The sequence below is a fragment of the Callospermophilus lateralis genome, chromosome 3 (assembly GCF_048772815.1).
Source record: "Callospermophilus lateralis isolate mCalLat2 chromosome 3, mCalLat2.hap1, whole genome shotgun sequence".
Lineage (NCBI taxonomy): Eukaryota > Metazoa > Chordata > Mammalia > Rodentia > Sciuridae > Callospermophilus > Callospermophilus lateralis.
The window spans coordinates 35,743,729-35,770,955 of NC_135307.1; the positions used below are offsets into that span (position 1 = coordinate 35,743,729).

The window sequence follows — 27,227 nt, forward strand, 5'->3', positions numbered from 1 at the left end:
TACTACATCAACTTTGTCTTAAGAAAAACTAACACAGGTCAGGCATGGTGGCACATGCCTATAATCCCAGTGGCTTGGGAGGCTGAGGGAGGAGGATCATGAGCTCAAAGCCAGTCTCAGCAACTTAGCAAGACCCTGTCTCTAAAAGAAAAACTAATATAGAGGTAGGCAATTATTTATGGTTAAGGCAAGATAATAAAACATTTAGGCTTTGCAAGCCACATGGTATCTTGCAACTTCTTAACTCTGGTGATACCACACATAAGCAGTCATAGCCAAGAGTAAATGAACTGGTGTGGTTGTGTTCAATAAAAATTATTCACAGAAGGCAGCGGACTGGATTTGATACTATGACCAGTTAACCCAATACTTCAGAGTTCTTTTCCAAGATTTTACCTTAGCTCCTCACCTGCCTGTTCTGTGCCTACTACCCTTCCCCTGATGCTAGAGTGCAGAAGCCTTACCTGAGTGACTGTCCGGCATATTTTCAGCCCCTTGTCATGGGTCCCATCGTCACCATTACGCTCTGTCTCATCCTCAGAGATGCGGGAGTCATCAGCATGAAGATCCACAACAGCCTCCTGCCCCGCCAGGGGTTTGATGTCGGGGATGAGGCTCTGGGACACAGATACCCCCCTCCCCGTTACACTGGGCCCATGTCTACTCCCACCTCAACATGTCTTGTCCTCCCTTTCCCTGGCTCTTCCCACCTCACCTTGAGTGATTCAGTGGTGATACTGATGGAGGGCTTCTTCTGTGTGGTGGCTGTGCTGGCTCCCCAACGACGTTTCCGACCAGGCTGGCCACCCTCTGTGTCACTGTTTCCAGCTGGTACCCCCTTGGTAGCTGCTGTCCCCAAGAAATAGGACCCAACAGTTAGATGGTCTCAGGCCCTCTGCTGGTTCACACCATAATACCCACAGGTTGCCTTCGACTGGAGTTTTAGTAAAAGGTTAACTTAAGAAATCATATTAAGGGGATGGGGAAACCATGGCTTCAGAGTGACCAATAAAAGGGCTGGAGTCCCTTTCTGACAGACAAAAACTATATAAAAGCAAAAAGGGAGAGATAACTAACTAGTTTGTTGAGCAGTTGTTATTTTGGCATTAGGGACTGAACCCACAGGTGCTCTACCACTGACCAACATCACCAATCCTCTTTATTTTAGGGTAGTGTCTAAGTTGCCCAGGCTGACCACAAACTTGTGATCCTCCTGCCTAGTAGTTAGCTTTATTTATTTTTCATCAAATGATAGAGTTTCTCTTTTTTTTTTTTGTAATGGGGACTGAACCCAGGAACTCTACCACTGAGCTACACTGCCAGCTGTTTTTTTTTTTTTTTTTTAATTTAGCTTTTAGTTGGATACAATATCTTTATTTTACTTGTTTATTTTTATTTGGTGCTAAGGATCGAACCCAGGGCCTCCTACGTACTAGGCAAGCACTCTGCTGCTGAGCCACAACCCCAGTCCCAGCCCCAGCTGTTTTTTATTTTATTTTTGGACTGGGTATTGAACCTGGGGTGAGCTACATCCCCAGTCCCTTTCATCTTTTGAGATAGGATCTTGCTAAATTGTTGAGGCTGCCTTGAACTCTAATCCTCCTTCCTTGACCTCCTGCCTTGGTACAGTTTGAGCTTTTAAATGGTAAGCAAAAACATCTGACGTGGAAGAGAGGACAGCCTAGGTATAGGAATGCAAAAAAAACAAAGAGATGTTGGGCATGGTGGCACATACCTGTAATCCCAGTGACTCAGGAGGCTGAGTCAAGAGGATTGCATGATTGAGACTAGCCTTGACAACCTAGCAAGACCCTGTCTCAAGATAAAAAACAAAACAGGTTGGGAATGTAGCTTGGTGGTAGTGGTGAGGTTCCCCTGGGTTCAGTCCCTAAAACGGTGGTGGTGGCAGTGGGGGACCAAATGACCATGTCATGTTAAAAAATCTAAGCAGAATTTAAAATTAAAATGTGATCTCATACTGTAATTCTCACACTACAGTTTGATATCTAAATTATAAACAAACAACTATTATACCTTTTTTTGAGGAGGGGGTTTAGGGAGGATTGAACCCAGAAGTACTCTACTACAGGGCTACATTCTCTGCCTTTTTAAAGATAGGGTTTTGCTAAATTATTCATACTGGCCTCAAACTTGCTATCCTTCTGCCTCAGCCTCCTGAGCAGCTGGTATTAGAGGGGTGCTCCATCACACCCAACTTATTATACTTTTGTAATCTAGAGTTCCACATTGGAAAACTGTTAAGAGCTGGGCATAAGGACAGGTGCCTATAATTCCAGCTACTTGGAAGGCTGAGACAGGAGTCCTGACTGTGAATTTGAGGCCACACTGGGAAACACGGCAGACCTCATTACAAAAAAAAGGCCTCTAAAGCTAGGTGGGAAATGATCTGAGACACAGTGCATCTCATTAAAATATAACTGGAGAAACATGACAAGGACTATCTAAAATTTCAAAATGGAACCCAAAATATGTCAGGTACAGATTTGCTAGGTGAAGGGGCAGAGAAGGGATGACTAAGAATTTCACTGAGAGAGAATGGGACTCCATTTCTCTATGAACACTGATTTGATGGTATTCCTGGCCTTTATCAGGGATTCAGGGCTAGACTTACAGACAACGGAGATCTTCCTCTTGAATGATTTGGGCAGCGAGCTCTGTATAGAGAAGATAAGGGGGAGAAAGAGAAAGAGAGACACCCCACAGAGAGGGGGAAGGAGGTTAAATGGGGCAGTCTTAGCTTAGGCTCCAAAGACACACAGAAAGAGACAGAGAAAGATAGAGACACAGAGACAGGGACAGAGACCAAAACAGAAGCGGCAAACGGCAAAAACGAAGCAGAATCAATGCAAGTTAGAGAAAAAAATAAAAACCAAACATCAGCAGGGAGAAGACATCTATTCCATACCAAACCTATGTATTAGCTTTACCAGAAATAAGCTGGAAGAGGAATCAGCGGCTTCCCATACCTTTATAGATGTTGGGCATGCCCTCTTCCACTATCTCTACAAGTTGAGGACACCAAGCCCAACAAACTGTGCCCAGAACTGGGTCATCTACTCTCCTAGGAACTTCCTTGCTAACCCAAGGAAACAAGGAAAATCAACTTTGGGATGGCAACTTCAGCAGGGCAGTCCTCCTTTTCTTAATCCCCAGCCTGACATCCACTAATAGTGTCAGGCTTTGGAATGCTTGAGGGCAGGCTGTCAGGACTATCTAGGCCCTCACCACAGGAAAGGGGCCACATCAGACTCACTAGACATGAAAGGTGTCTCTAGTAAAGGGAAGTTTGTACGAAGGACAGGCTGTCCCCAGATACATTGTCATTCTTTCCAACCACTGTCTACAGTCCCGCAGAGCCTTACTGTTTTCTCTCCAATCAGGGCTCAAGCCTTAGGGGCTCTGCCAAGGACCAGAAGGCAGTTTGGATATGTTTCTCCCCTAAAACACTTAATGGAAGAAAGACTATGGACAGAACTAAGGGGGATGGGGAAGGGCAACAGAGATTTTAGGTGCTTATTTCTGGAAAAACTAAGACTACCCTACCACCCTTCTAAAGGGTAGGGCAGAACCCACTTGATGAAACCCCTTTTCCCTAACCACCCCCGGCCCCGTTTGTGTCGTCTAACCAAGTCTCCTTGGTCTCTGTTAAGGGCCAGCCTGACCCTTAGCTGGGCCGCTCTCGATGGGTAAGTTAGTGAGAAAAAAAAAAGGTCTTAATTAAAACAGGAAAAACATGAACCAAATAAATAAATCCAACAAAGAAATCAGAAAAATAAGGATAAAGAAAAAAATCAAAATAAAAAAGATTAAAAAAAAAAAAAAAAGGAAAAGAAGAAGAAAATAAAGAAGAAAATAAACTAGGAATATGACAAATGTTCCAGGTACCATCTCACACCTGGGATCTTCAGTTCAGCCAATCGCACCTCACTGTGTACTGTATCTAGTCAACCGCCGGTCCAATCAGAATGAGCCCTCCCTGCTAGGCGCTGTGCAATTGGTGGGGGGTTGGGTTGGCAAAAAAGGTGGGCGCACGGCGTGGTAGTCAGCACGGCACTGCCAGAGTCCTCCCAGGGGCGCAGGGGGGGCGGGAGGGAAACGTGTGGGGGGACGCTGCCCAGTTTCCATGATGTCAAGACAGTTCACTGGCGGTGGCCAGGCTCAGCGAGGGGTAGAGGGGGGAAAGGGGCAGAGACATCAGTCCTGGCCCAGTAGGGGCATCATCTTGCAGTCCCTGATGAGATGGCCTGTGAGTAGCAGGAATGGTCCTTGCCTTTTATCATGAGAGCAAGCAGGACCCTATGTCCACCAGTGGCAAGCGGCAGCAATACCACCACCCAATACTTGGAATCCAGGTGATGACTCCAGAGTCCCTTTCTCCTCTGCCTGTAACTGGGGAAGGGGTCCTCTCATCGAGTGGGATCATGGAGCCTCTGATGAAGGTAGCCTGGGGTAGTAGGTGAATATCCCCAGGACCTGGTACACATTCAGCAGCAAGGTCAGAATACTTTTCTTCTGAGTTGTGGGCAGCATCTCCTCAGGGACTCCAGCTGAGACAGTGGTTCCAGTCAGGTAGATGAATGAGCCCCTGCCTCCAGGGATGGAGGAGAAGTTGGAGCAATCAACATGCTGCCCTTCACCATGGACAACAGGGACCAAAGGAAAGTCCATCTGATGAGCAAGTGGTGATACATGGGCTGGGCTGTCATCAGCATTAAATCCCTGGGGCACAAACCCTAGACTTCTCTGCAGGGTTCCTAGTCGTCACAGCTTAAGCCGAGGGCCCCACTCAGTGTTTTACAGCATGGCACTGTGATCACAAACATTGACTCTTTAGGTTGTCTTGGTGCCCTAGATGGGGATCCCAACAGTCTGTAGCAAACAAGGCAACCCACAATCCTTGATAGGGCAAGGGCATGTGGGCAGGCGCCCCAGCACTGGCACAAGCTCTTCTTGGGGTGTCCCAAGTAGGGAGATGATGCAAGTCCACCCCTTTCCAAATGCTTTTTCTCAATACAAGTCTCTCCATAAACAGTGCTCTTCTTGGCCCCCTGATGTAAGCAAGACAGGGAGGCAAAAGGGGGCCCATCACAGGAGCCCACATACATGCCCCCCTCTGGCCAAGACACCTGGATAGCAGACTTGGCTCTGATTGGGCAGCTCAGTAGCAGCGGGTGGGTCCAGAGGAAGAGGCGGCATCAGCGATTGGCCAGTTGGGCAGGGTTATATTTTACGGGCGGATTACCGTACATGAGGTACTTGGACAAAGTTTTACGGGGAAGAAGGACCTTGTAATAAATAATATTCTGCACATCAAATCACTTTCACCGGCCCCCGCCCCCGCAACACACACCAGAGAAAGGCTACACACACAACAGTCCCTCCCACCCATTATCCCACTCCCAAACCCAGCTAATTATATTATTGTAAGAGCCAAGAAGATTTCGCTGGCTCTGATGGGGGAAGCCCCATGAATTGGGTGCAGGACACCAGAGAGTATATATGCCAAAAAGGGAGGCTAAGGGGTTATAGATATGGAGAAAGGGCCTCCTGGATCAGTCCAAGTGCTAGTTTCTAAGGAGCTACAAATCTGTAATGAGACCACTGGGGGGCAGATGAGGAACAAAAATTCCTCAGCATGGCTCATCTGGTGAGAACCATCAAAGCCCACTAGATGGCGTTGAACTCCATCAGGCTTTTAAAAAGGAGGGAAAGCTCAAGGAGTTATCTAGAGGAGCTTGGGAAAATAACAGGAAAAGCTGAGCCTGGGTCTTAGAAAAAGATTCATTAACAGACTTCCAATTAGCTACAAACTTCCAGGAGTCTGGACTATACTACTTCCCCCACAGGGAAAGGATGAATAAACCCTGTCCCCATCACAAGGGGTCTCCCTTGCTAAACCAGCGAATTCTCCCTTGGCCCTGTCTTGATCCAAGGACCTGCCTCATCCCCTCTTTAAATTATCCCATTTTGTAAGAGGGTTCACCAGAATGGTCTACTCTTTCCCCTAGGATCACTTCAGCCCACCCACCCCAACAGGTGGCTTGGATATTTACCTCTTTCTTCTCCTCATCTTCAGCGTTGACTTCTGGGCGGTCATCATTACTGATTTGGTCTGCAATAGGCATGGGAGGCTCTGGAACCTCATTTTCAGGTCTGTTTTCACTTGTGTCCATTGTCACTTCCTCCTTCTCCTCACTGACAGGATGGGGGGAGGTTTGGAGGGGAGAGCAGGAAAGAACCAAGGGAAGAAAAAGCAAGATGTCAGATTTTGGATAATGAAACCCCCATGCCTCATCACTTGGGTAACTGGGATGGTAACTTTTCAGATCAGACTAGAAACCTTGCCACCATAGGAAAAGTGGGAAACTTGGGGGGAAAAGCATGGATTATAGCTACAACACCACCCACTGCCTACATGGGCTATTGCTGTGGAGCTAGGACACCACCTATTCTTAGATAATAACTCACCCAGAGTACTCTTACATGAAAGAAAGACTCTCCTGGCTGAAATGGTCCCTCTAAAGTGACTGTGATTTGCCCACAACCCCATGGCCTCCATATCCCCGTGACTACAGACACCTTTACCATGTATGAGAAAGTATAGGGACCGGATTCCTTAAAAACACAAGAAAGAATGGCCATGGCTGTGGCAAATGATCCTATCCTTGTGTTTAATCAACTGCTTAATAAGTAAAGGCCTGCTGACCCACTGGATCTGGAGGCACCAGAACAGTGAAAATGGTGGGGGTGGGGATTGCAGGGGGAATGTAGGGCTAGTTAAGGTTTGAGCTTCAACAAGGATCTTTTCTCATTTAAAAGGAAAAACTAAAACTGCTGAAGAGTACAAAAGCTCAAAGAATCAGGCCACTTTTACCTGCTCAGAGGTGTAGGAACCTTTCTTATATTCATTTGACTTTTACCCAGTTTGTCCCCATTCCCTCATTCCAACTTCCTAGAGATAAAGAGAACAGGCCTCCCAGTAAGGACACACCTCCCCCACAGCATGTAGCTCCCCCAACCAAACACTGAACCCACTCCCCCACTTTTATTAATCACACAAGTTGGCACCCACTTTAGGCAAAGAATTCCAGAGCTTCAGTTCAGATAAACTATCTTTCCATCTTTGTTTTTTCTCTTCATTTCTAACTTCTATCTTTAATTTTACTCCTTCTAGTACCCAAATATCAGGCCAAAAAAAAAAAAAAAATCCAATTTATATGATCAGGAGCCCAAGCGTCCCCAGGCCGATAACCACCACCAGAAAACTCAGCATTCCCGACAGACTGCTTGACACTCAGAGGTCAGTATAGCTTCCCAAGGGGAGTCAGAGAAGGATGCACAGGTTAGGGGGAGGGGAAGTTGGGCCTGTGCCCCCAGCTAAGAGGCCCCCTCAGAAACACACGATTCAATTACTTGAATCTAGAAAAAAGGCTTATATATATATATATTAAAAAAAAAAAAAAGGCCTATTTCCCACACAGTGAGGGCAAGTGGGGCCAATCACAATTCGGGCAGGAAGGACAAAGGGGGAAAGCAGAATGACTGAAAATAAACCAGAATGAAAGATGGAAAGAAAGCCATGAGGAAGAGAAGAAAGATGAGGTGAGCTAGAGAGGTGGGGAAAAGGGATACATGGAAATGTGAAGCTCTCACCCTTCTTTGCTTTCTGATAACATGATTTTTTTTCTCCCCCTGGAAGTGCTGTTTATCCCTTTCTGGAATGGAAGAAATAACAAAAACCAAACAAAAAATCCTAAAAAAAAAAACCAAAAAACCACCTTCCTTGTTCCAAGATCCCACCACCTCCTCCCCAGCCACCCGATCCAGAGAGAGAAAATCGAGATGCAGCAACTGGGGATCCAAAAAATGGTAAATGGAAGGGGAGGTGGTGGTGGTGTGGGGAGGCTAAAATAGATCTGGCTTTTAAGAGATAAGCGTTAAGTCCTCACGGCAAACCCCGAGTTCGGCTGGACTGGTCTCTCTGGAGGAGGAGGAGGAAGAGGGCCAGGTTGCTGGTAGTGGCTGGCTCTATTGTATTGGCGGAGCGGCAGCGATCAGCCGGAGACATGCAGGGGAGCCATCTTGCCACTTACCCAGCAGCCCGTGTGTGCGGATGGGGGAGGGCCCTGCTGCAGCAGGGGAGGGGAAAGAAAAGAGGGAGGGAGCTGAGTGAGCAAGGTTCTTATCCTCTGGCAGGCCACAGGGAGCCGACTGCTGGCTCAAGAGGCCTGGCCTTTTTCCTTCTTTTCTCAGATTACAACAGCTACTGAGGCCTAGACCCAAAGGGCCTGGGGGATAGGGGGAGGTGTGCTTTCCTAGTCTTCCCAGGGGCAAGGAGGGGGCTGGGTGGAGAGGACATAAAGTTACAGCTCCTTGATTGGAAGACTCCAGAGAATAGAAGAAAGGGAAACCAGCAGAGTTGGGAGTGAAAAAAAGGATTAAAGAAGATAGATAAGCATAGCTGAAAAATGATTAAAGATAACCAAAGCCTCCATTCCTTCAAAAATGGAGGGACATGAGCAATATTTTTATGGGCCCACTACCCTCAACCCAGGAAGCAAGCATGGAAGACTAGTCATATGCTTAAGGTGGGGAGGTGGGAATAGAATTGTCACTATCCAATACTATAGTCACTATCCAATCACTGGCAGCTCACCCAGGCAATGACCACGTGTTACTATTCCATCCAGTCTGTTTCCCAGGATAAGGAGGGAGAGAGAGTTCCTTTTCAAAATACCAGTAGAAGGGAGGGTGGGTGTCTCTGAAGAGATGACAGACAACTTTGTTTCACAGAGTCTTTAATAAGGTCACTCTGCCCCAGGATTCCCTGGAGCCAGTTAGGAAAAGGATAACGGGGCAATTGGACCTTGCATACCTGAAGCTTGAAGGCTACTTTTTGGAGTAGACTAGACACTGGAAGTGAGAAAGCTGCTACTTGGGACAGGGGAAGGGAATATCAGCTGCGTAGAAAGTGATCAGAAACAAAACAAAAAATATTAATTGTGGGCATTTTCACCAGACCACATGTTAAAGTGTAAAACAGACCACAAAGATTGAAAAAGCACTCAGCAGATACTCAAAATGCTTATTTGTTGATTGCAAAGGTGCTTTTTTTGTATTTTAAGGGCAGCAGAGGTTTAATACCAGGATAAGATTCTGTGAACTTAATCAAAAAGCTCAGGTTTTGTCTGTTTTTGCAGTGCTGTAGAACGAACCCAAGGTCTTGTGTATGCTAGGTAAGTCCCGTACCACTGGGCATTTTTAACACCAGAGGTTTTAGCCAGGGGTGAAATTTCTTACTGCTGCTTAAAGTCCTAAATTACATGTTTTAAGTTAAGGATTTTTTTCTTTTTTGGTGCCAGGGATAGAATCCGCAGCCTTGTTCATGCTACATCCCCAGCACACCTCCCCCTATCCCCCAGGCCCTTTTGGTCTAGGCCTCAGTCATGTTTATAACTTTTGAAGTTCCCTTTCAGACAGGTTCAGTGCTGCATGCATGTTATCCCAGTTTATTCCTGAGGCTGAGGGTGGAGAATACCAAGTTCAAGGTCAGGCTCAGTGGCAGAGTACCCTAGGATTTAATCCCTAGTAGTGGGAAAAACAAATAAGCAAAAAGTATTCCCATTCACATATGGTCCTTGTCTGCTCAAAATGTAAAAGAGAGAACTCTGGATTAGACTGGCTAGGACCTGGCACCATCTTCTTTCAAACTGTGATAGTAGACAGTTTCTGATCCTGTGTATGTTTCTTAATCTGTACAGTGTGGTTAACAATACCTGTTTCATGGAACAGTGTAATAAATGTTAGCTCCAGTCTGGCCTGGACAACACTCCAAAGTGCAGAGGTGCACTACAACACATGTTCGCTATTATCTCATTTGATGCCCCTTCTGAAGCTCTTTTTGACTCAGATTAGTCTCCTCTTTCTCTGAAGCCAAATTATTCAGTGATTAGCATGAAAGATTTTCAGCAATGCCCTTATTACTCTCTACAAGGAAGACTAGTTTGCTTGCCCCTCACCTCCACCATACAGACTCTCAAGGGGAGGGACTCCATCCCTTGGCTCCTAGCCCACAAAGAAATGCTCTTTAAATATTTCTGAATTAGGGTGCCACAGTGGACACTAAGTAGATACTTATCAAATGCTTACTGACCTAAAAATTTCTTTCTTTAAAAAAAAAAAAAAAATGGGCTGGGGATGTGGCTCAAGCGGTAGCGCGCTCGCCTGGCATGCGTGCGGCCCGGGTTCGATCCTCAGCACCACATACAACCAAAGATGTTGTGTCCGCCGATAACTAAAAAATAAATATTAAAATTCTCTCTCTCTCTCTCTCCCCCTCTCTCTCACTCTCTCTTTAAAAAAAAAAAAAAAGACTATTACCCATCAGAAAATGTTACCTTCAAACATCCTAAACATTCCTTGTCATTCTAAAATACATTCAGCTGCTAAACTGCCTGTCCAGAAGTAGCTTACTTGGAGGAAGAACTTTTTGTTATTGAGAATTTTATCTCATTTTTTTTCTAGAATATGAATTTTACAATTTTCTCCTTGGCCTTCTTAAGACACAGGAGATCTATCTATTTCTTCTATTTCCCTTTGGTTGATTTTGTGGGATCCGAGAATTTCCGAGACCTTGTTTTCAGAAGATAATAAAGAATCCTTGAAACTGACCCATCCTTTTTAAACAAAAGGCACCTCCCTCTCTTCCCTCCACTATTTAAGTTCTTGCACAAATATTCCCAAAATCTTTTAAAAATCTGTGAAATGGTATGGGGAAAGGGGGTGAGAGGTGGGGATAAGCTATCCATAATTAAACAGACAGCATTAAAGCCCAGAAGAAAAGGATGGAACCACTTGGAAGTTAAAAACATTTTGTAGTTCTATGTAAATGAGATTCAAAAGAATTAATGGAAAAAAATAAATTCCTATAGGCATATGTGTTTGAATTTTAGCTACTACAGAAAATTCATGAGAAGTTTATGAACTGATATGGAAATTTAGTAACAGATACTGGGACTTGATCCCTCAGGAACTTACTAGTTCCAAGTTAACTAAGGACAGTATGATTTTGGAGGGTATGTCCTTAGATATAAAGTTCTCAATGAGCAAACTCATGATACTTATGACAAATTGTGTGTTTTTTTTTTTTTTTTTTTAATTTGTGCATCACTTGGGATACAGGCATTGAAGATCCCCTGGAAAATATCAATTACACTGTCATTTTGGTTTACAGAAACACTCCCTTAGTATCAAGAGCCTTAAGTTGCTAATGCCTGCTAAGTTTGTGTCAGAAGGTTGTGTTTAATTAATTCAGGTTTGAATTAACTACTACTAAATGATATAGCTGCCTATACACTTTTATTATCCTTTTTCCTTTTGCCCCTTATTGTTGGTTTATTTGTTTTGTGGTATTAGGGATTGAACCCAAGGCCTCATGCATACTAGGTCAAATGTTCTACCACTGAGCTACATTCCCAACATTTTCTTTAAGACAGGATCTTGGGCTAGGGTTGTGGCTCAGAGGTAGAGCACTCACTTAGCATGTGTGAGGCACTGAGTTTGATCCTCAGCACCACATAAAGTAAAATAAAGACATTATGTCCACCTATAACTAAAAAATAAATATTAAAAAAAAAAGACAGGGTCTCACTAAGTTGCCCAGGGTGGCCTTGAATTTGAGATCCTCCTGCCTCAGCCTTCCTGGACACTGGGATCTCCAATTGTTTTATAATGTTAAAAAAAAAAAAAAAAAAGAGAGTACTATAATTTATGTTGTATGAGGAAACTTCTGTTAAAGCCATAGGAGGGAGAAGACTAGATTTTGGAACAGGGATTGATTGAAATAGGATTGAGGGCTTACAAATCCCTGCTCTAAGTAATAAAAAAGACACCTGACCTCATAAATCTAGAATTCCTCAGGCACTCATAATGTGAACAGGTTTAACCAAGTACAGCAAATAAGTTAGCCAATCTCTTCCAAATAGTAAGAAGTCCTGAAGATAAAGTCTAATTTATTTTTTAACACTTTCTTGCTGTTTTTAAAAAATCATTGTCACTTCTTATTGAGAAAAGACAACAAAGGTTAACCCACAAATGGCTTCTTCCATTTGGTACTGTTGATCCCACTTTTAAAGTTGGCTAGGGCTCTAGAGGGCTCCCATACTAAACACTAGCACTGTGGAAGGTGAAAAAAAGACTAGGAGAAATGTTGTGAGTCAGGCAGAATGAAGGCAAGCTTCTCAAGCATTCATTCACCAAATTTAATATTAAAAATAGCCTATGAGTTTAGGCCTGTGGGCATGTTTTTTTTTTTTTTTTTCTTCTTGTTAGGCTGTTGAAGAGACTATCTGGCAGACAGCAGAAGGAAAGAAGGTAAGAGGGATATGTCTCAGCTATTCCAAATGTAGACTGCATGAAGCTTGCCTAGGCAACAATGGACAATCTCAATATTTGCTGATGGTGTCATTTCCCTAATACTTTGTCAAAATCATTGTGACTAGATTATATCATACAATGACGGTCAAAGCCACCTTTACCCGGGAAGGAAAACTCTGTATATGACTCCAAGCTTCATTTGCCTTGGACTTGAATTGGAAAGTTGAGAAATAAAGAATCTTCCAAACAACATAAAATGCTTTTCTATTGCTAGGATCTTACAAACCCAGAACTTTAAGGCTAGCAAGGAGCTTTAAGAAAATTACTGTTTCTTGAGGTGCATAGGAAGAAGTTCCTCAGGGCAAATTAGCAGTAGGTTGTCAATACCCACTTTGAAACTGTCAACATTGTGAAAAAAGGGCACACTGTACCTTCATGGAATAGGGGCGGGAAGGGGAAAGCAGATGTTATGTCTGTATGAGTTATGTGGAAGGAAAGATGTCACCCCATTTTCTCATTGATGATATAACTGAGGAACTCTAAACATCTTCCAGTATCCGCTGAGTTTTCTTTTATGGTCCTAGAAGAAAAACCCTTTTCCAAAGGATATATATCCATCTCAAAAAGGAAAATCAAACCAAAAAATGTAATGGCCACAAGATGGCAGAAGAAGCAAGAATATGAGAATGGACAGTAGCAAGGCAAAATCTATGTTAAGGCATATGAAACGATCATTAATATCACAAGGATATGAGATAATAAATCATGTCCCCTGCCCACTAACCTCCAAAATTCAGAGTCAAAAGACAATCTGAAGGGTCTCCTAAGTGTATAAATTATCAGATTATTATACACAGGAAAAATAATACTGATAGTAACAGTACTAAAATGAAATAAAAACAATTATGGAACAACTTGAGGCTAATAGTCTGCATAACACATTCTCTAAAACAATTCAAAATTCCTGATGTCTAAAAGCTAAGCAATTCTATTTCTATAATGCTTTTTCTCCCCCCTCATTTCCCATGAAACGTTGAAACCATGAATTTTGACTCAATGACTTTTCTTTTTTTGGTACTGGGAGGGAAGAACCCAGAAGTGCTATACCACTGAGACCCATGCCTGGCCCTTTTTTCAGTTTGAGACTTTAGTGTCTTTAAATTAGTGTCTCAAACTGAAAAAAGGGCCAGGGATGGGCTCAGTAAGTATCACTAAGTATCTCACTAAATTGCTTAGGGCTTCATTTAGTTGCTGAGGCTGGCCTGGAACTTGTGATCCTCCTGCCTCAGTTTCCCAAGTCACTGTAATTCCAGGCATGAACTACCACACCTGGTTTCAATGACTTCTTTTTTTAAAATTTTTTATTTGTTGCTTCAATAATTTCTTAACTTATAATTTCAAGTTCAGAATAATGAATAATGTATTTATTCAATTACAAATTTAACCTGATATAATTATAAGATCAATCGAAGAATCTTAGGGGCTCAGGAATCAATATCTGACTTCATAGGAACTTCATATACTGCTGCACTGTGTGCTGAAAGACTGTGCTTCTTTACAAACCCTCAATATCCTTTGTTTAACTGTGTGGCCACAGGTGTAGTTAATAAATATGAGTTAAAGACTGAGTTAAGATTCCCTGAGTTGACTCCTTTATACATCTTGAGTGAGGAGATAGAAGCTTCAGTTGTTTGCTCCTTAAAGGAGCTATACTCCCCCCCCCACCCCCCACCCCCGCCTTCATGTTTTCAAAGGAAACTAGGGCTTCTCAAAGAATCCTAGGCAGCAAAGATTGGTCCCACATTCCTAGTTCCTTTTTATACCCCAGTCAAGATTTATCACTTACACAGTGGGATGAATCCTTTCTGATTCTGGTAGATAAGAGGTCTGAGTTTCTGGGGTTTGAGGCTGTGTGGCAGCTGGTGGCTCTGCCTCTTCAGCTTCACACTTCTTTGGGCTCACCTGTCAGGAAATAGCAAAAACAAAGATAACAAAGGATTTAATTCAGTTGGTTCCTTTTCTTTGATCTGGAGCTGAAAAAAGTCAAGGCAGGATGAAAAAGAGCAACATCTCCAGTGGACTCTGAACACAACTCTTCTATGTCACAGAATATACCTAATTTTGCTTAAATGAAACTCTGTTAAGCATAATTATTAAGTGCTTTTAGATTCTGCCATTCCTGTATTGCTACCAGTCTAAAGAATAATTGGGCATACCTTCCTTCAGAAGGACTTTCAGCATCAGAATACTGGAACTGCACTGAGTGTGACACCCTGATTTGCCTCAGTAAAATGAGGGCCTATGTAATTACTTGTCAGAGGACATTGATAAGTATGGACCACTGCAAGAACTTGGGGAGACAGCAACAAGGTGTGTTAAGTCCATTTTGTCAAAGGGACTGTTTGTCAAACAGTCTTCCTCCGGTTCCCTTTGACAAAATGGACTTAACATGCCTTGTTGCTGTCTCCTTTCTGATTCTGGTAGATAAGAGATTTGAGTTTCTGGGGTTTGAGGCTGTGTGGCAGCTGGTGGCTCTGCCTCTTCAGCTTCACACTTCTTTTTATGATGACTTCATTTTTTTTAAAGTCGTTGATGGACTTTTATTTTATTCATTTATTTATATGTGGTGCTGAGAATCAAACCCAGTGCCTCACACCTGCTAAGCAAGCACTCTACCACTGAGCCACAACCCCAGCCCCCAACTTCATAGATTTCGACATAACTGAGGAAGCTCTTATCTGAAGTCTTGGAGTGGTCATTTTGTGAATGTGTGAATCACTAGAATACTACATAATTTTATAAAAAAGAATGGGAAGGGGACCATTCAATTACACCACTTAAGAAGCTAATTAAACAACTGGAGGGAAGTTGTTAATATCTGATGGAGAAAAATGTACAACCCAGTTTCATGTTTATCCATGCTTATTATTATATTTCACTCAAAAACTTGTTTTCATTTTGATGGTTTAAATCTGTTCTGCATTCTTGAGTTTCTCAGACATTAAATAAGTAATTATCTCGATCAGACATTAATATATAGAAGAAACACAGGCTGAGTATGCAAGTGGATGACACCATTTGTAATGTTACATATTAATAACCACCATTATAGTTAGACAAGACAACTAATCTTTGTTCTATGTAGGGCTGGGGATGTGGCTAAAGCGGTAGCGTGCTTGCCTGGCATGCGTATGGCCCAGGTTCACTCCTCAGCACCACATACAAACAAAGATGTTGTGTCCACCAAAACCTGAAAAATAAATATTGAAATTCTCTCTCTAAAAAAAAAAAAAAAAAAAAAGATGAAGGGTAGGGATTGGGGCTGTAGCTCAGTGGTAAAGTGCTTGCCTCTCATGTGTGAGGCACTGGGTTCGATCCTCAGCGCCACATTAAAAATAAATAAAGGTACTGTGTGTTCATCTACAACTAAATAAATATTTTAAAAAAAAGATGAAGGGTAGAATAAAGTGTGGACATTTAAGAAATATGAAATCTGTTCCAAAGCTATTTTTCTTTTTTGGTACTACAGTGTTTGGTACTAGGGTTTTGGTATTAAGAGGTGTTTAACCACTGAACCACATCCCCAGTCCTTTCATTTTTTTATTTTGAGACAGGATCTCACTAAGTTGCTGAGGTTTGCTTTGAACTTGCAATCTTCCTGTCTCAGCCTCCAGAGTAGCTGGGATTACAGGCATGGATCACCACACTCAGCCCAGTGCTCTACTAATCTCTAACAGAATAACATGATTAATCTTGTATGGGAGTAGGACATAAAATTTTTAAAGTAAACAAAGCCTATTTAACAGAATTATATTGCATAATATTATAACAATAAATTTTGTGTAGAAATGTAAAAAAAAAAAAAAAAGACAAGAAAGTCAGGCGAGTATATATACAGTACCAGCTCTACCACAAAGTCCTCTATATCTGTATTATTTCATCTTAGAATGTTGACTATAATATAGCTTAAAGAGAGAGACTTTTTTTTTTTTGGTGGTGCTGGGGATTGAACCTAGGACCATGTACATGCTAGGCAAGTACTCTACCAACGGAACTGAACTTTATCTCCAGCTCTCAAGATAAATACTTTTTAAGACCTTATTTCTAAGTCAGCAATCATTTCATTAGGGGTTTTTTTTTTTTGGGGGGGGGGTGGTGGTGAGCAGTAGTGTTGGGGATTGAACTATAGTTTTATCCATGCTAAGCACATACTCTACCACTGAGTTGACTGGGGATATATCTCAACCCTTAGAATTCTTTTTTGGAGAACCAATAAAAGTCTTCCTTTGGGGCAGATAAAGGAGAAGTTCTGAGCAAGAACTGATGCTGAGAGCCCTGGAGATGAGAACACTGCTTCTCAGCCTCATAGAGACCTTTTATAAACCAGGGAGTAGAAATGAGTTAAGTAGGATTAACAGGTGTCCCCTACCCCTACCCTCTACATTTTTCCTGAGGTTTGTCTAGACTGACTTCTTAATTTTACGGTTAAGACAAAAAGGAAAACTATGCCTAATTCTCCATCTCCCTCTAGGGAAGGGTCAGGATAGCCTACCCGCTCAGGCTGTAACTTCTGGGTCATGAGCTTTTCGGCTGGATCAGGCTGGCTCAGACGCCTCACTTGGATGGATGAGGAGGTGGAAGTTCTCTCCTTTGGCTCAAGAACCTGCAGCTGTGGCATTGGTGGAACTGCAATCTCCTGACCAGAAGAGGGATCTTTGGTTTCAGTGTAGCTGGTGTTGCTGTCCCTGGAGGCTCCAGGGCTCAGAGACTGAAGAAATTAAATGAAACGCATAGAAAAGAAAATTACTTTATATGGTACATTGTGTGTGTGTGTGTGTGTGTAGATGGATGGTAAATAATCAGTAAATTATTGAGTTTTCCAACTTGTGCTAACCCAATTCATACCTGAGATTTTTTTTTGTGGGGGGGTACATATTCATACAGAATAATTGGTTTCACTGTGGCATATTCATATGTACATATATGTAAGCATAATCTGAACAATTTTACTTCTTACCCTCTATTCCTTCCTCCTGCTTCCCTTTCACTACCCTAATGGTCTCCGTTCTACTTTCATCACATTCTTTTCTCCCCCGCTATTTTTAATTCTATAGTTTCAACAGATGAGAAAAAACACATGACACTTTTCTCTCTCACTTATTTTACTCAAAATTATGGTCTCTAGTTCCAACCATTTTCTGAAAATGACATAATTTCCTTCTTCTCATGGCTGAATAAAAGTCTTTGTGGGGGCTGGGGTTCAATCAAATCTCAGCACCACATAAAAACAAATAAATAAAATAGTTAAATTCTTTTAAGTATGGGGAGAAAAAAGTCTTTGTACTTATTATTCCTGCTTGAATTACTGATCTCCCTTACTACTTATCAACAAATTTACTAGGTTCCAACTAGATGCTGAGTACTGGGATACCCACATTAAGGCATATCCACACCCTCAAGAAGTTTATGTCCAGTACAGCATGAGAGTAACTTTCTTTGGAATCAAATGGACTCAGAATGGAAAACAACTCCAGTTAGGGGCCAATTAATTGAAAATCAGACTCTGGGATGAGGGTAAATGATCAGTGAACTGGGGACTAAATGAAGCTTTTCCTATTCCTGTTAGAAATTATGACAGGTTCTTCTGGGGATGAAAAACACTGGCTTACAGACAGAATTTCAACACACACAGGAATCTCTCATACTCACTTTTCTGCTGCTGCTTGATGCTGAATGGGAACGGGAACGAGATCGGGAACGTGACCTAGATTCTGATGTTGACCTGGAGCCTGTCTTGGGTCTACCATGAGGGTTGGTGTGAATTCGTGCCCGGGATATATCTCTCTGCTTGGACCTTGGAGGTGAGAGAGACTGAGAGCCAGAGCTATCAGGAGAACGAGACCTAGATCTAGAACTGGAGGAAGAAGAGGAGGAGGATCGGCTAGAGGATGAGTCAGCTGACTGTTTCAATCTGTGGCTTGGGAAAAGATTATGTGAAGCCCTTCTGCCTTCCTTCTGTTCCAAAGATGGTTGTTTCAGAGATTCCTCAGTAATGCCTTTGGGTGATGTTAATTCCTCCATTTTTAAAGGGACTGGCTGAGCAGATTTTTCTGGCTCAGTGTCAAGACCTTTCTGGGTTGAGTATTCAGCCAATGTGCTTTTCTGAAGTAGAGGCAGAACATTCTCTTCTGGCACTTTCTCTGCTGGAGATTCTGCTTTGGTGTCTGCAGGACTTGACAAAGATGACAGGCCACCTACCAACTGCACAGTATGCTGAGATATTAAAAGCTGTCTGGTCTCAGCATCTGTATTAGGAGATAACTGGACGAGGACAGGGGGTGCTGGGCCTTCCATGGGTTCTATTTCTTCCTCACTCTGGAGTTGTGTATGAGGTGGTGGAGAAGATGCTTCCTTGGTAAGTAAAGGTGGGGGCGTCTCCTCCTCACTGGCAGTTTGCTCCAGTGGTAGCACAAGAGGGGTCTTCTCTAGATCTTCGGTCAGTAGAGGAGGGGATGGGGACTGTGATTTTTCTTCCAAGCCTTGTGAAAATTTTATTTCTTCTCCTTTCTCCTCAAGGGGGGAAACTGATTGCATCTCTTTCTCTTGTTGCTGTTTGGTGAGATGACGAGTTCTAGCTTCTTCCTGGGATCTTGTAACTCGTCCTCCTCTTTCTAGCCCCTCCTGTTCCTGAGCTCTTAAGGTTTTGGGTCTCTCATCAATCACCTCTGGTTTTGCTCTGGGCATCACATCTCCCTCTTCTTCCTGAAACTGTTTCAGGATTGGTGCCTCCCTAGATTTTTGTCCTTCCTCTTCTTCCTCTTCCTCTTCCTCATCTTCCTCCTCCTCCTCCTCTTCTTCTTCCTCTTCTGTTTTCAAATTTCTATCTGCTCTGACCCTCAGATTTCTAGAAGGTACTTCTTGATTCTCTTCCCCCTCAGCAGCTTGACTACACTCAGAGGATTTAGCTGCTCTTGCCTGAAAGAAAAGATATCAAACAGTTCCAAATTTATTTGCTCACAATCAATGGAGAAAAAGCATCCCATTTGATACTCCCAAGAATAAGAAATTCAATGATATACAATACAATTTTGTTAACAGAGAAACAGGTATGACAGTAGATAACTATGACTAATGTGGGTTCTTATGGGAATCAAAATAACAGTAACCAAAAGGAATAATGAAGCTGCTTGTAGTTCATTTTTTAGCTTCAAGTTTTTAAACATCTAGGAACAGGGAGGAAAACAAAAATACTGTCACATAATCTGATTATTTTTATCTTTTTTTTTTTTTTTTAAAGAGAGAGAGAGAGAGAATTTTAACATTTATTTTTTGGTCTTTTGGCGGACACAACATCTTTGTATGTGAGGATCGAACACGGGCCGCACACACGCCAGGCTAGCGCCCTACCGCCTGAGCCACATCCCCAGCCCCTATTTTTATCATTTTTAAAAATATTTTTTAGTTATCAATGAACCTTTATTTTTTTATATGCAGTGCTGAGAATTGAACCCAGTGCCTCACACATGCTAGGCAAGCACTCTACCACATTGATCTACCACACCAGCCCCTATTTTTATCATTTTAGTATATTTCTTTTCATTCTTTTTTCCTGACCTTTCTTTGCATGGTCTTAATTATGATACACATATGCCTTTGTACTCTGCTCACTTAACATTGTTCTAACAGTTTTAAGGTTTTAACCAAAAAATTAATTATGCTGTATCTTTTCTAATAATGTGCTTTAAAATTATGACCAGGGCTGGGATTGTGGCTCAGTAGTGGAACATTCGCTTAGCACATGTGAGGCCCGGGTTCGATCCTCAGCATCACTTAAAAATAAATAAATAAAATAAAAAGCTATTGTGTCCAACTATAACTATATAATGCAGACCAACCTTTCATATATCTATATATTTGCTTTGATTTCTAAAGACTAGATCAGACCTAAACAAACATACAAAAAAACCAAAATAGCATAAAAAAGTGACAAAGAGAAGTGAGAAGACAACTATATAAAAATTTATAAAGACACTACCTCTAAAACAGTTTGAGGAGGAAAAGGAGGAGGGGGAGATATTTCAAAGCACTGCTCAGAGAGGTGACTGAATGCTTAGGAAGTATTTGATTACCTGTCTGACCCTAGATGATCGTCTTTCTCCTTTTCTTGGTTTCTCATCATCAGATTCACCTTTCTCTTCAGAAACAGAGGAGCCTTTTCCTATCAAATGAAAGAAAATCAAGTCAGATTTAATGTCATGAACACTCATTCATGACTTTCTAAAATCCAACAAACTGTAGCATATAAGCTGTTTTGATATGTATCTTTTATCAATATGTATGTTTGATATGTATCTTTTATCAATTTCTTTGGCTTCCATGTTCAAAAAAGACTATACATAGCCCTGAAAGTCAGGGTCTTATTGATTATTCCTGGTGTGCATGTCTAGAATATTTTCAACATCACATACATAATACATGAGTTATGTACCACAAATAAGATAAAACTAAAATAACTTTAGAGACTTCAAATTGTCTAGTAGGAATATACAAAGCACTTATTTCTACAAAGTGTTTTGTTATTCTGAACCAAAGCTCAAGACTTCACTCTGTTCTAGGCCCATTTTCCAAAACACCCCATTGCTACTATTTGCTAATTTTGATCAAAATATTATGATTAAATAAACCAGTCAATCTGTACAATGATAAACTCAAGAAAAAAGGAATTAGATGAATAGTTTCCAGGGCCCCACTGTTCCTAGAAATCACTTGAGCTAACTGGACAGGGCTTCAGAACTGAGTCCTTTTGAGTATATATTATATGTTGGAGCTCAAGGAGAAAGATTTTTTTTTTTTTTTTTGGGGGGGGTGGCTGTTAAAGTTTGTAAACCACCAATCTAGGTCATTCTGAATAATTCCATGTAAAACTGAAGGTTTCACTAATATTCTATGAAGGAAGACAACTGTAAGTAAATCACTTAAGTAATGTGAGTTTCATGTCTTGGATAGGGTTGAAATTGAAGTTTCCTACAGTATTAAAATATTACATAGAAGGACTACGAGTATAGTTCAGTGATAGAAGGAAGAGATAAGACCTTGATGCTAGTTGAGAAAAGAGAATAACTCAGTGGGAAAGTACTTGTCTAGAATGTGTGAAGACCTGGGTTGGAACTCCAGCATTGCAAAAATAACAAACAAAAAGCACAAAGGTAACTATGTTTCAGATTTAATCCACTAGATTGAGTTCAGTTTTGGCACAACACAAAAGGTTTAAACGGTCCAGAGAACCATGTTCTAAATTAATAGCATCTAAACTAGTGCAGATAAAGCAGATGGTAAAAACTAATTCCAGATCTTCTTATTTCTATATCCCATTACTCTTACATGAACTAGGCTTTGCTACTGTAGTGACCAAACAAAAGCAAAAAAAAAAAAAAAACTAATGAAATGACTATAAGACAATTTTGTAAAACTTTATTTCATAATCACTTGATTAACAGGCTCTCAGATCATGATTTTATGTGCAGAATCTATAATTATGATACTTATAATGATGGTTCAGACTCTGACCACCGAACTATACCTCAAGTTCTTATTTTTTATTTTGTGATAGGACCTCACTAAATTGCTGAGGCTGGCCTCCAGCTTGCAATGCTCCTGCTTCAGTCTCCCAAGTAGCTGTGTTTACAGATGTGCAACACTATACTCAGTCCTCACTGTAATTGACAGGGCCTTGCTAAATTGCCCATGCTGACTTCAAACTTGCAATCCTTCTGCTTCAGCCTCTGAAGTTGCTGGGATTACAGGTGTGCACCACCACACCCAGCTATATTTTAAATATATATATTTTTAGTTGTAGTTAAACACAATACATTTTATTTATTTATTTGTTTTTATGTAGTGCTGAGGATGAACCCAGCACCTTGCATGTGCTAAGTGAGCGCCTTAACACTGAGCCACAACCTCAGCCCCTATGATATTATTTTTGATACTGTAAAACTACAGTTGATTCTGGATTTTTACTCCTCTGGAAACACTTAAATAGGTCATCAAAAAGATTTGTAGAAAGAAAGCAGAAAGTTTTGGTCATTTTTGTTTTGTGAAAACCAGACGGACCCCTCAAATATGAAACATAAATAAGAAAATATAAATAAGAGGTGATGAATCTCTATCAGCTTAGAAATATTATAAATTCTAAGAAAAGGGCTGGCTAAAAAACCCATGGCTACAACTTTGTTAAACGAATCAGTATTCTGGGGCTGGGGTTGTAGCTAAGTGTTAGAGCACTTGCCTAGCACGTATGAGGCACTGGGTTCAATTTTCAGCACCACAGAAAAATAAATAAATAAAATGAAAGTATTGTGTCTATCTACAACTAAAAATATTTTTAGAACATCAGTATTCTGAAAAAAAATTCATATTCTGAACATATATTTTAAAATATTTTTGTATTTTCCCAGATTGCATTTCTTCTGGAAAAAAGATAACCCAAGAAAAATACATTCAGGGATGACATAGAAGGAGATATATAGACAACTTCTGACTATGGAGAGTGGATACTAACTCCTTAACACCTTAAAAAAATAAAAGGAAGCCAAGCATGGTGGTGCATGCCTATAATCCCAGAGTCTTGGGAGTCTGAGGCAGGAGGATTGCAAATTCAAAGCTAACCTCAGATAAGCGAGGTGCTAAGCAACTCAGTGAGACCCTGTCTCTAAATAAAAAGCCACATCTGGGGATGTGGCTCAGGGGTCAAGTGCCCCTGAGTTCAATCCCCCACCCCTCCCCAAAAATGTCTAAGTGGTGGAAATAAAAGAAGTCAAAAGGAAAGTCAAGGAGGATTTTTCCTGTTTGGGATATTGCCTGCAATACAAAACAAGAGGTTACTGAAATATAAGACAAAGATCCAAAATGTATTTTGGTACCAGGGACTGAACACAGGGTCTCCAGGGGCTCTTAACCACTGAGCCACATCCCCAGCCCTTCTTATATGTATTTTTTTGAGACAGGCTTCACTAAGTTACTTGGAACCTTGCCAAGTTTCTGAGGCTGTATTTGAACTTGCAATCCTCTTGCCTCAGCCTCCCAAACTGCTGGGATTACAGGCATGCACCACCACACAAGGGTACATTCATGTTTTGTTTTCTTTCTTTTTTTTTTTTTTTAAGAGACGAGAAAGAGAGAGAGAGAGAGAATGAATTTTTTTAATATTTATTTTTTAGTTTTCGGTGGACACAACATCTTTATTTTATTTTTATGTGGTGCTGAGGATCGAACCCAGCGCCTTGCGCATGCCAGGCGAGCGCGCTACCACTTGAGCCACATCCCCAGCCCAACACATTCATGTTTTCTAATGCATTTTTCATCTCTCTCTTTTTATATTTTTTAGTTGTAGGTGGACACAATACCTTTATTTTTATGTGGTGCTGAGAATCGAACCCAGTGCCTCACACATGCTAGGCAAGCGCTCTACCACTGAGCCACAATCCCAGCTCTCATTTTCTTTTACTTCTGAATATTTTTTACCCCCATCAATTATAGCCACTGGAAGAATCCTAATAATGACATAAAACAGGGAAGAGAGTGGCTAGCCTTACTCAAAATCTTTGCTTTTGAAATCTTATTTTTATTTCAATATCTATTTCTCATTTTCATTTCAAACTACACTTAGAATTGAGAAAACCTATCTTCTTTCTTTTTTTGGTCCTATTCATAATTTTAAACAATTCCACCATTTCCTATAAAATAAAATTTTAAAAATGCTCATATTTATTGGTTTGGCACTTATGTAATATTATCTCAATCTATCTTTTAGATTGTTTCTACAACTATTCTCAAATATGAAATAACTTTATTCTGCCATACTACATATTACCTCTTCTTTAAAAATATCATAACCATTTCTATCTCTATGCCTTTGTCCTTTCTAATAATATCCTGTGGTTTTTCTCTTTTTTTTAATCAGTACTGGGGATTGAACCCAGGAGTGCTTTACCATGCCTAGTCCTTCTTTTGAGACATGGTCTCGCTATATTGATGAGAATCTTGCTAACTTGCTGAGGCTGGCCTCAAACTTGCAATCCTCCTGCCCCAGCCACCTGAGTTGCTCACATTACAAGCATGTGCCACTGCACCCAGGTCAATATATTTTTTCTTGACTGGCTTTTGAGAAAAAAATACTGACAATTCATTTAAACAAGAGTGTCCTCCTCCCTGCTAGGCACAGTAATTCCAGTGGCCCAGAAGGCTGAGGCAGGATGATTGTGAGCTCAAAGACAGCCTCAGAAATTTAGTGAAACCCTAAGCAATTTAGTGAGACCCTGTCTATAAATATGGAAAAAAGGGTCTCAAATGTGGCTCAGTGGTTAAGCGTTTCTGATTTCCCCAATACCAAAAAATCAGAAAAGCTTTCCTCTTCCTCTTGGCATTACAGTCAGGGAAAAAAGAGCACTCAGACTAAGGAGGACCACCTGAGGGTCTTATATATATTTGAGGAGAAAAGAAGACCCTGAAGGAACTTATTAATAATTCCAACATGCTGCCAGGGTTGATTTATTGAAAAAATTTTCAACTCTCCATCCCTCTGGTGGTCAAGTCTCAGCTAGGAGGGCATCTCTCCAAGACCTATTTCTGAAGCCCAGATCTTGAGCTGTGTGGAGGTAGGATTGAATTGGGTTAGCGGCTTCTTCATGTTCTAAGATCCTGGCATGGAGAACACACCCAATCATATTTGATCTCTGCTACATGATATGTGGTTCAGAGATTGGCAAAAGCTGCCTAACATCATTTCAAGAGCTGCTGAAGTTCAGAATCTCAGGCCACATCCCTACCAATCTAATAACATGCATGTAAAAAAGCTTCCAAGCCAGGCACGGTGGCACATGCCTGTAATCCCAGTGGCTTGGGAGGCTGAGATAGGAGGATTCCAAGTTCAAAGTGAACCTCAGATAAACAAGGTGCTAAGCAACTCAGTGAGACCCTGTCTCTAAATAAAATACAAGGGGCTGGGGATGTGGCTCATGAGGTAGCGCGCTCGCCTGGCATGCGTGTGGCCCGGGTTCGATCCTCAGCACTACATACAAACAAAGATGTTGTGTCCGCCGAAAACTAAAAAATAAATAATAAAATTCTCTCTCTAAAAAATAAATAAATAAATAAATAAATAAATAAAATACAAAACAGGGCTGGGGATGTGGCTCAGTGTTTGACTGTCTCCGAGTTCAATCCTTGGTACCAAAAAAAAAAAAAAAAGTTTCTAAGTATTATAATGCATATCATGGATAGATAAGGATCGGGTTACATGAAACGGCTTTCTCAATATTGTTCTGAAATTAATGAAGATAAATAAAAATTTTTAAAAAAATTTCCCCCTCAAAATTCCCTCTGGGTCTAAGAATAGGATCAAGAAAAATAGGCACTGAGCAAATCAAGATCCTAAAAATTAGACTCTAAGGTCCTCCATTTTTCCTCACCGTTCAGGAGATTTCTCTCCCATCATTAAATACCTCCCCCAAATCTATTTTCATTAATGAATCCTACATTAATCAAAAGAGCTGGAAACTTCCATAAATTCTTAAAGTGTTGAATAGGCGGCACCCCTACTACCACTGATGACTAACAGCAGTGATAATATTCAAAATACTTGTTAAATTACATACTGGTTTAATACATCTACCTACCATCCACATCTTATAAACATGCTCTCCTGAAAGTATAAAAAGTCTTAAGTGGTTACCAAATAGCAAAGGCTATTATTTATAGACTTCTGCATGAGATACAATGCAAAATTGCGTGCCTAGTATTTTTTACAATGTGAAAAAATTAATCTTGCCTGAACCAATCCTACATACTAGGTTAGAGATCTTGATAATATGCTCACTTATTATTCTGCACTGCCTTTCAAACACTTAGCACAACTATAATTATGTAATTATTTGTTGAAAGTCCATCCCCTTACTACACTCTTAAGTTTTCTTACAGCTGACTTGGCTTTTTCGCTAGCATTTTCCTGGGGCCTGGCACATGCCAGGTATACAACACTCAAAAATTTTTTTTTGTTGAATAAATTAATAACTGTAGCGGGTGCCTAATTGGAGGAATGACTGGATATATAACACAAACTATACACAACTGATAAAGAGATCAAAGTAAATTGTGACCTGCTAAATTCAGAAGTACAAAAGACTGAAGAGGTAGATGAGTAGAAAAATCATACTGCCTCAAAATGCTAAAAAGTTAACACAACACATCGTTGAAAGCAGACTTCAAAAAAGACATAATTTCCCTGAAAAACAGATGTCAAATATCAATGTAATGGAATTTCCCTGAGACTTTCATGAAGGTTTAGCATGAAAGGAGGCATAACTACCTCCCCCCACCAACTACGCAGGATTGACAAAAAAGCGCAGCGGGGAGGGAGATACGTACTGGGTGAATGTCTGCTGAGTTCCAGCTCTGGTCTCTCCAGGCTGCTCTGAAAGTCAGGAGGCAGCAGGGAAGCCACTCCCCCAGGATGGATCATCTCATCCTCCGACTCAGCTGAAGCTTCTGCAAAGTACAGATTGGGTCGGGGCAGGGAGGGAGTGAAGGGCTCAGCATTTGGGAATATGTAGAGGAGTGAAGGATGTCAGGCAAAGTCATAGATACAGAGATACACACCAAAAAGAGCACTGTACATAAAGGAAAAAAAAACTCCCTAGGATTAAGCTCTACCTCATCTAAATGGTAGTTAAATTTACTTATAACTTTTCCTATTGGCAGGAAACCTAACAAGACAATCAAATTAAGTGTCCTTTCCCTGACAAAGTAAATATAACTCACTTGTTTTCATAAAC

The 27,227-nt window shown here is 41.2% G+C and overlaps 1 protein-coding gene across 1 annotated transcript in view; it reads right to left on the bottom strand.

Annotated features, from left to right (window-relative positions):
* Acin1 (apoptotic chromatin condensation inducer 1) overlaps positions 1 to 27,227 on the bottom strand; it is a 36,369-nt gene that overhangs the window by 4,448 nt on the left and 4,694 nt on the right. The window contains 9 exon segments of the mRNA XM_076849999.1: positions 465 to 617; positions 716 to 849; positions 2,633 to 2,675; positions 6,075 to 6,216; positions 14,243 to 14,358; positions 16,949 to 17,164; positions 18,106 to 19,371; positions 20,526 to 20,614; positions 26,821 to 26,940. Coding sequence (XP_076706114.1) covers positions 465 to 617; positions 716 to 849; positions 2,633 to 2,675; positions 6,075 to 6,216; positions 14,243 to 14,358; positions 16,949 to 17,164; positions 18,106 to 19,371; positions 20,526 to 20,614; positions 26,821 to 26,940 — 2,279 coding nt within the window.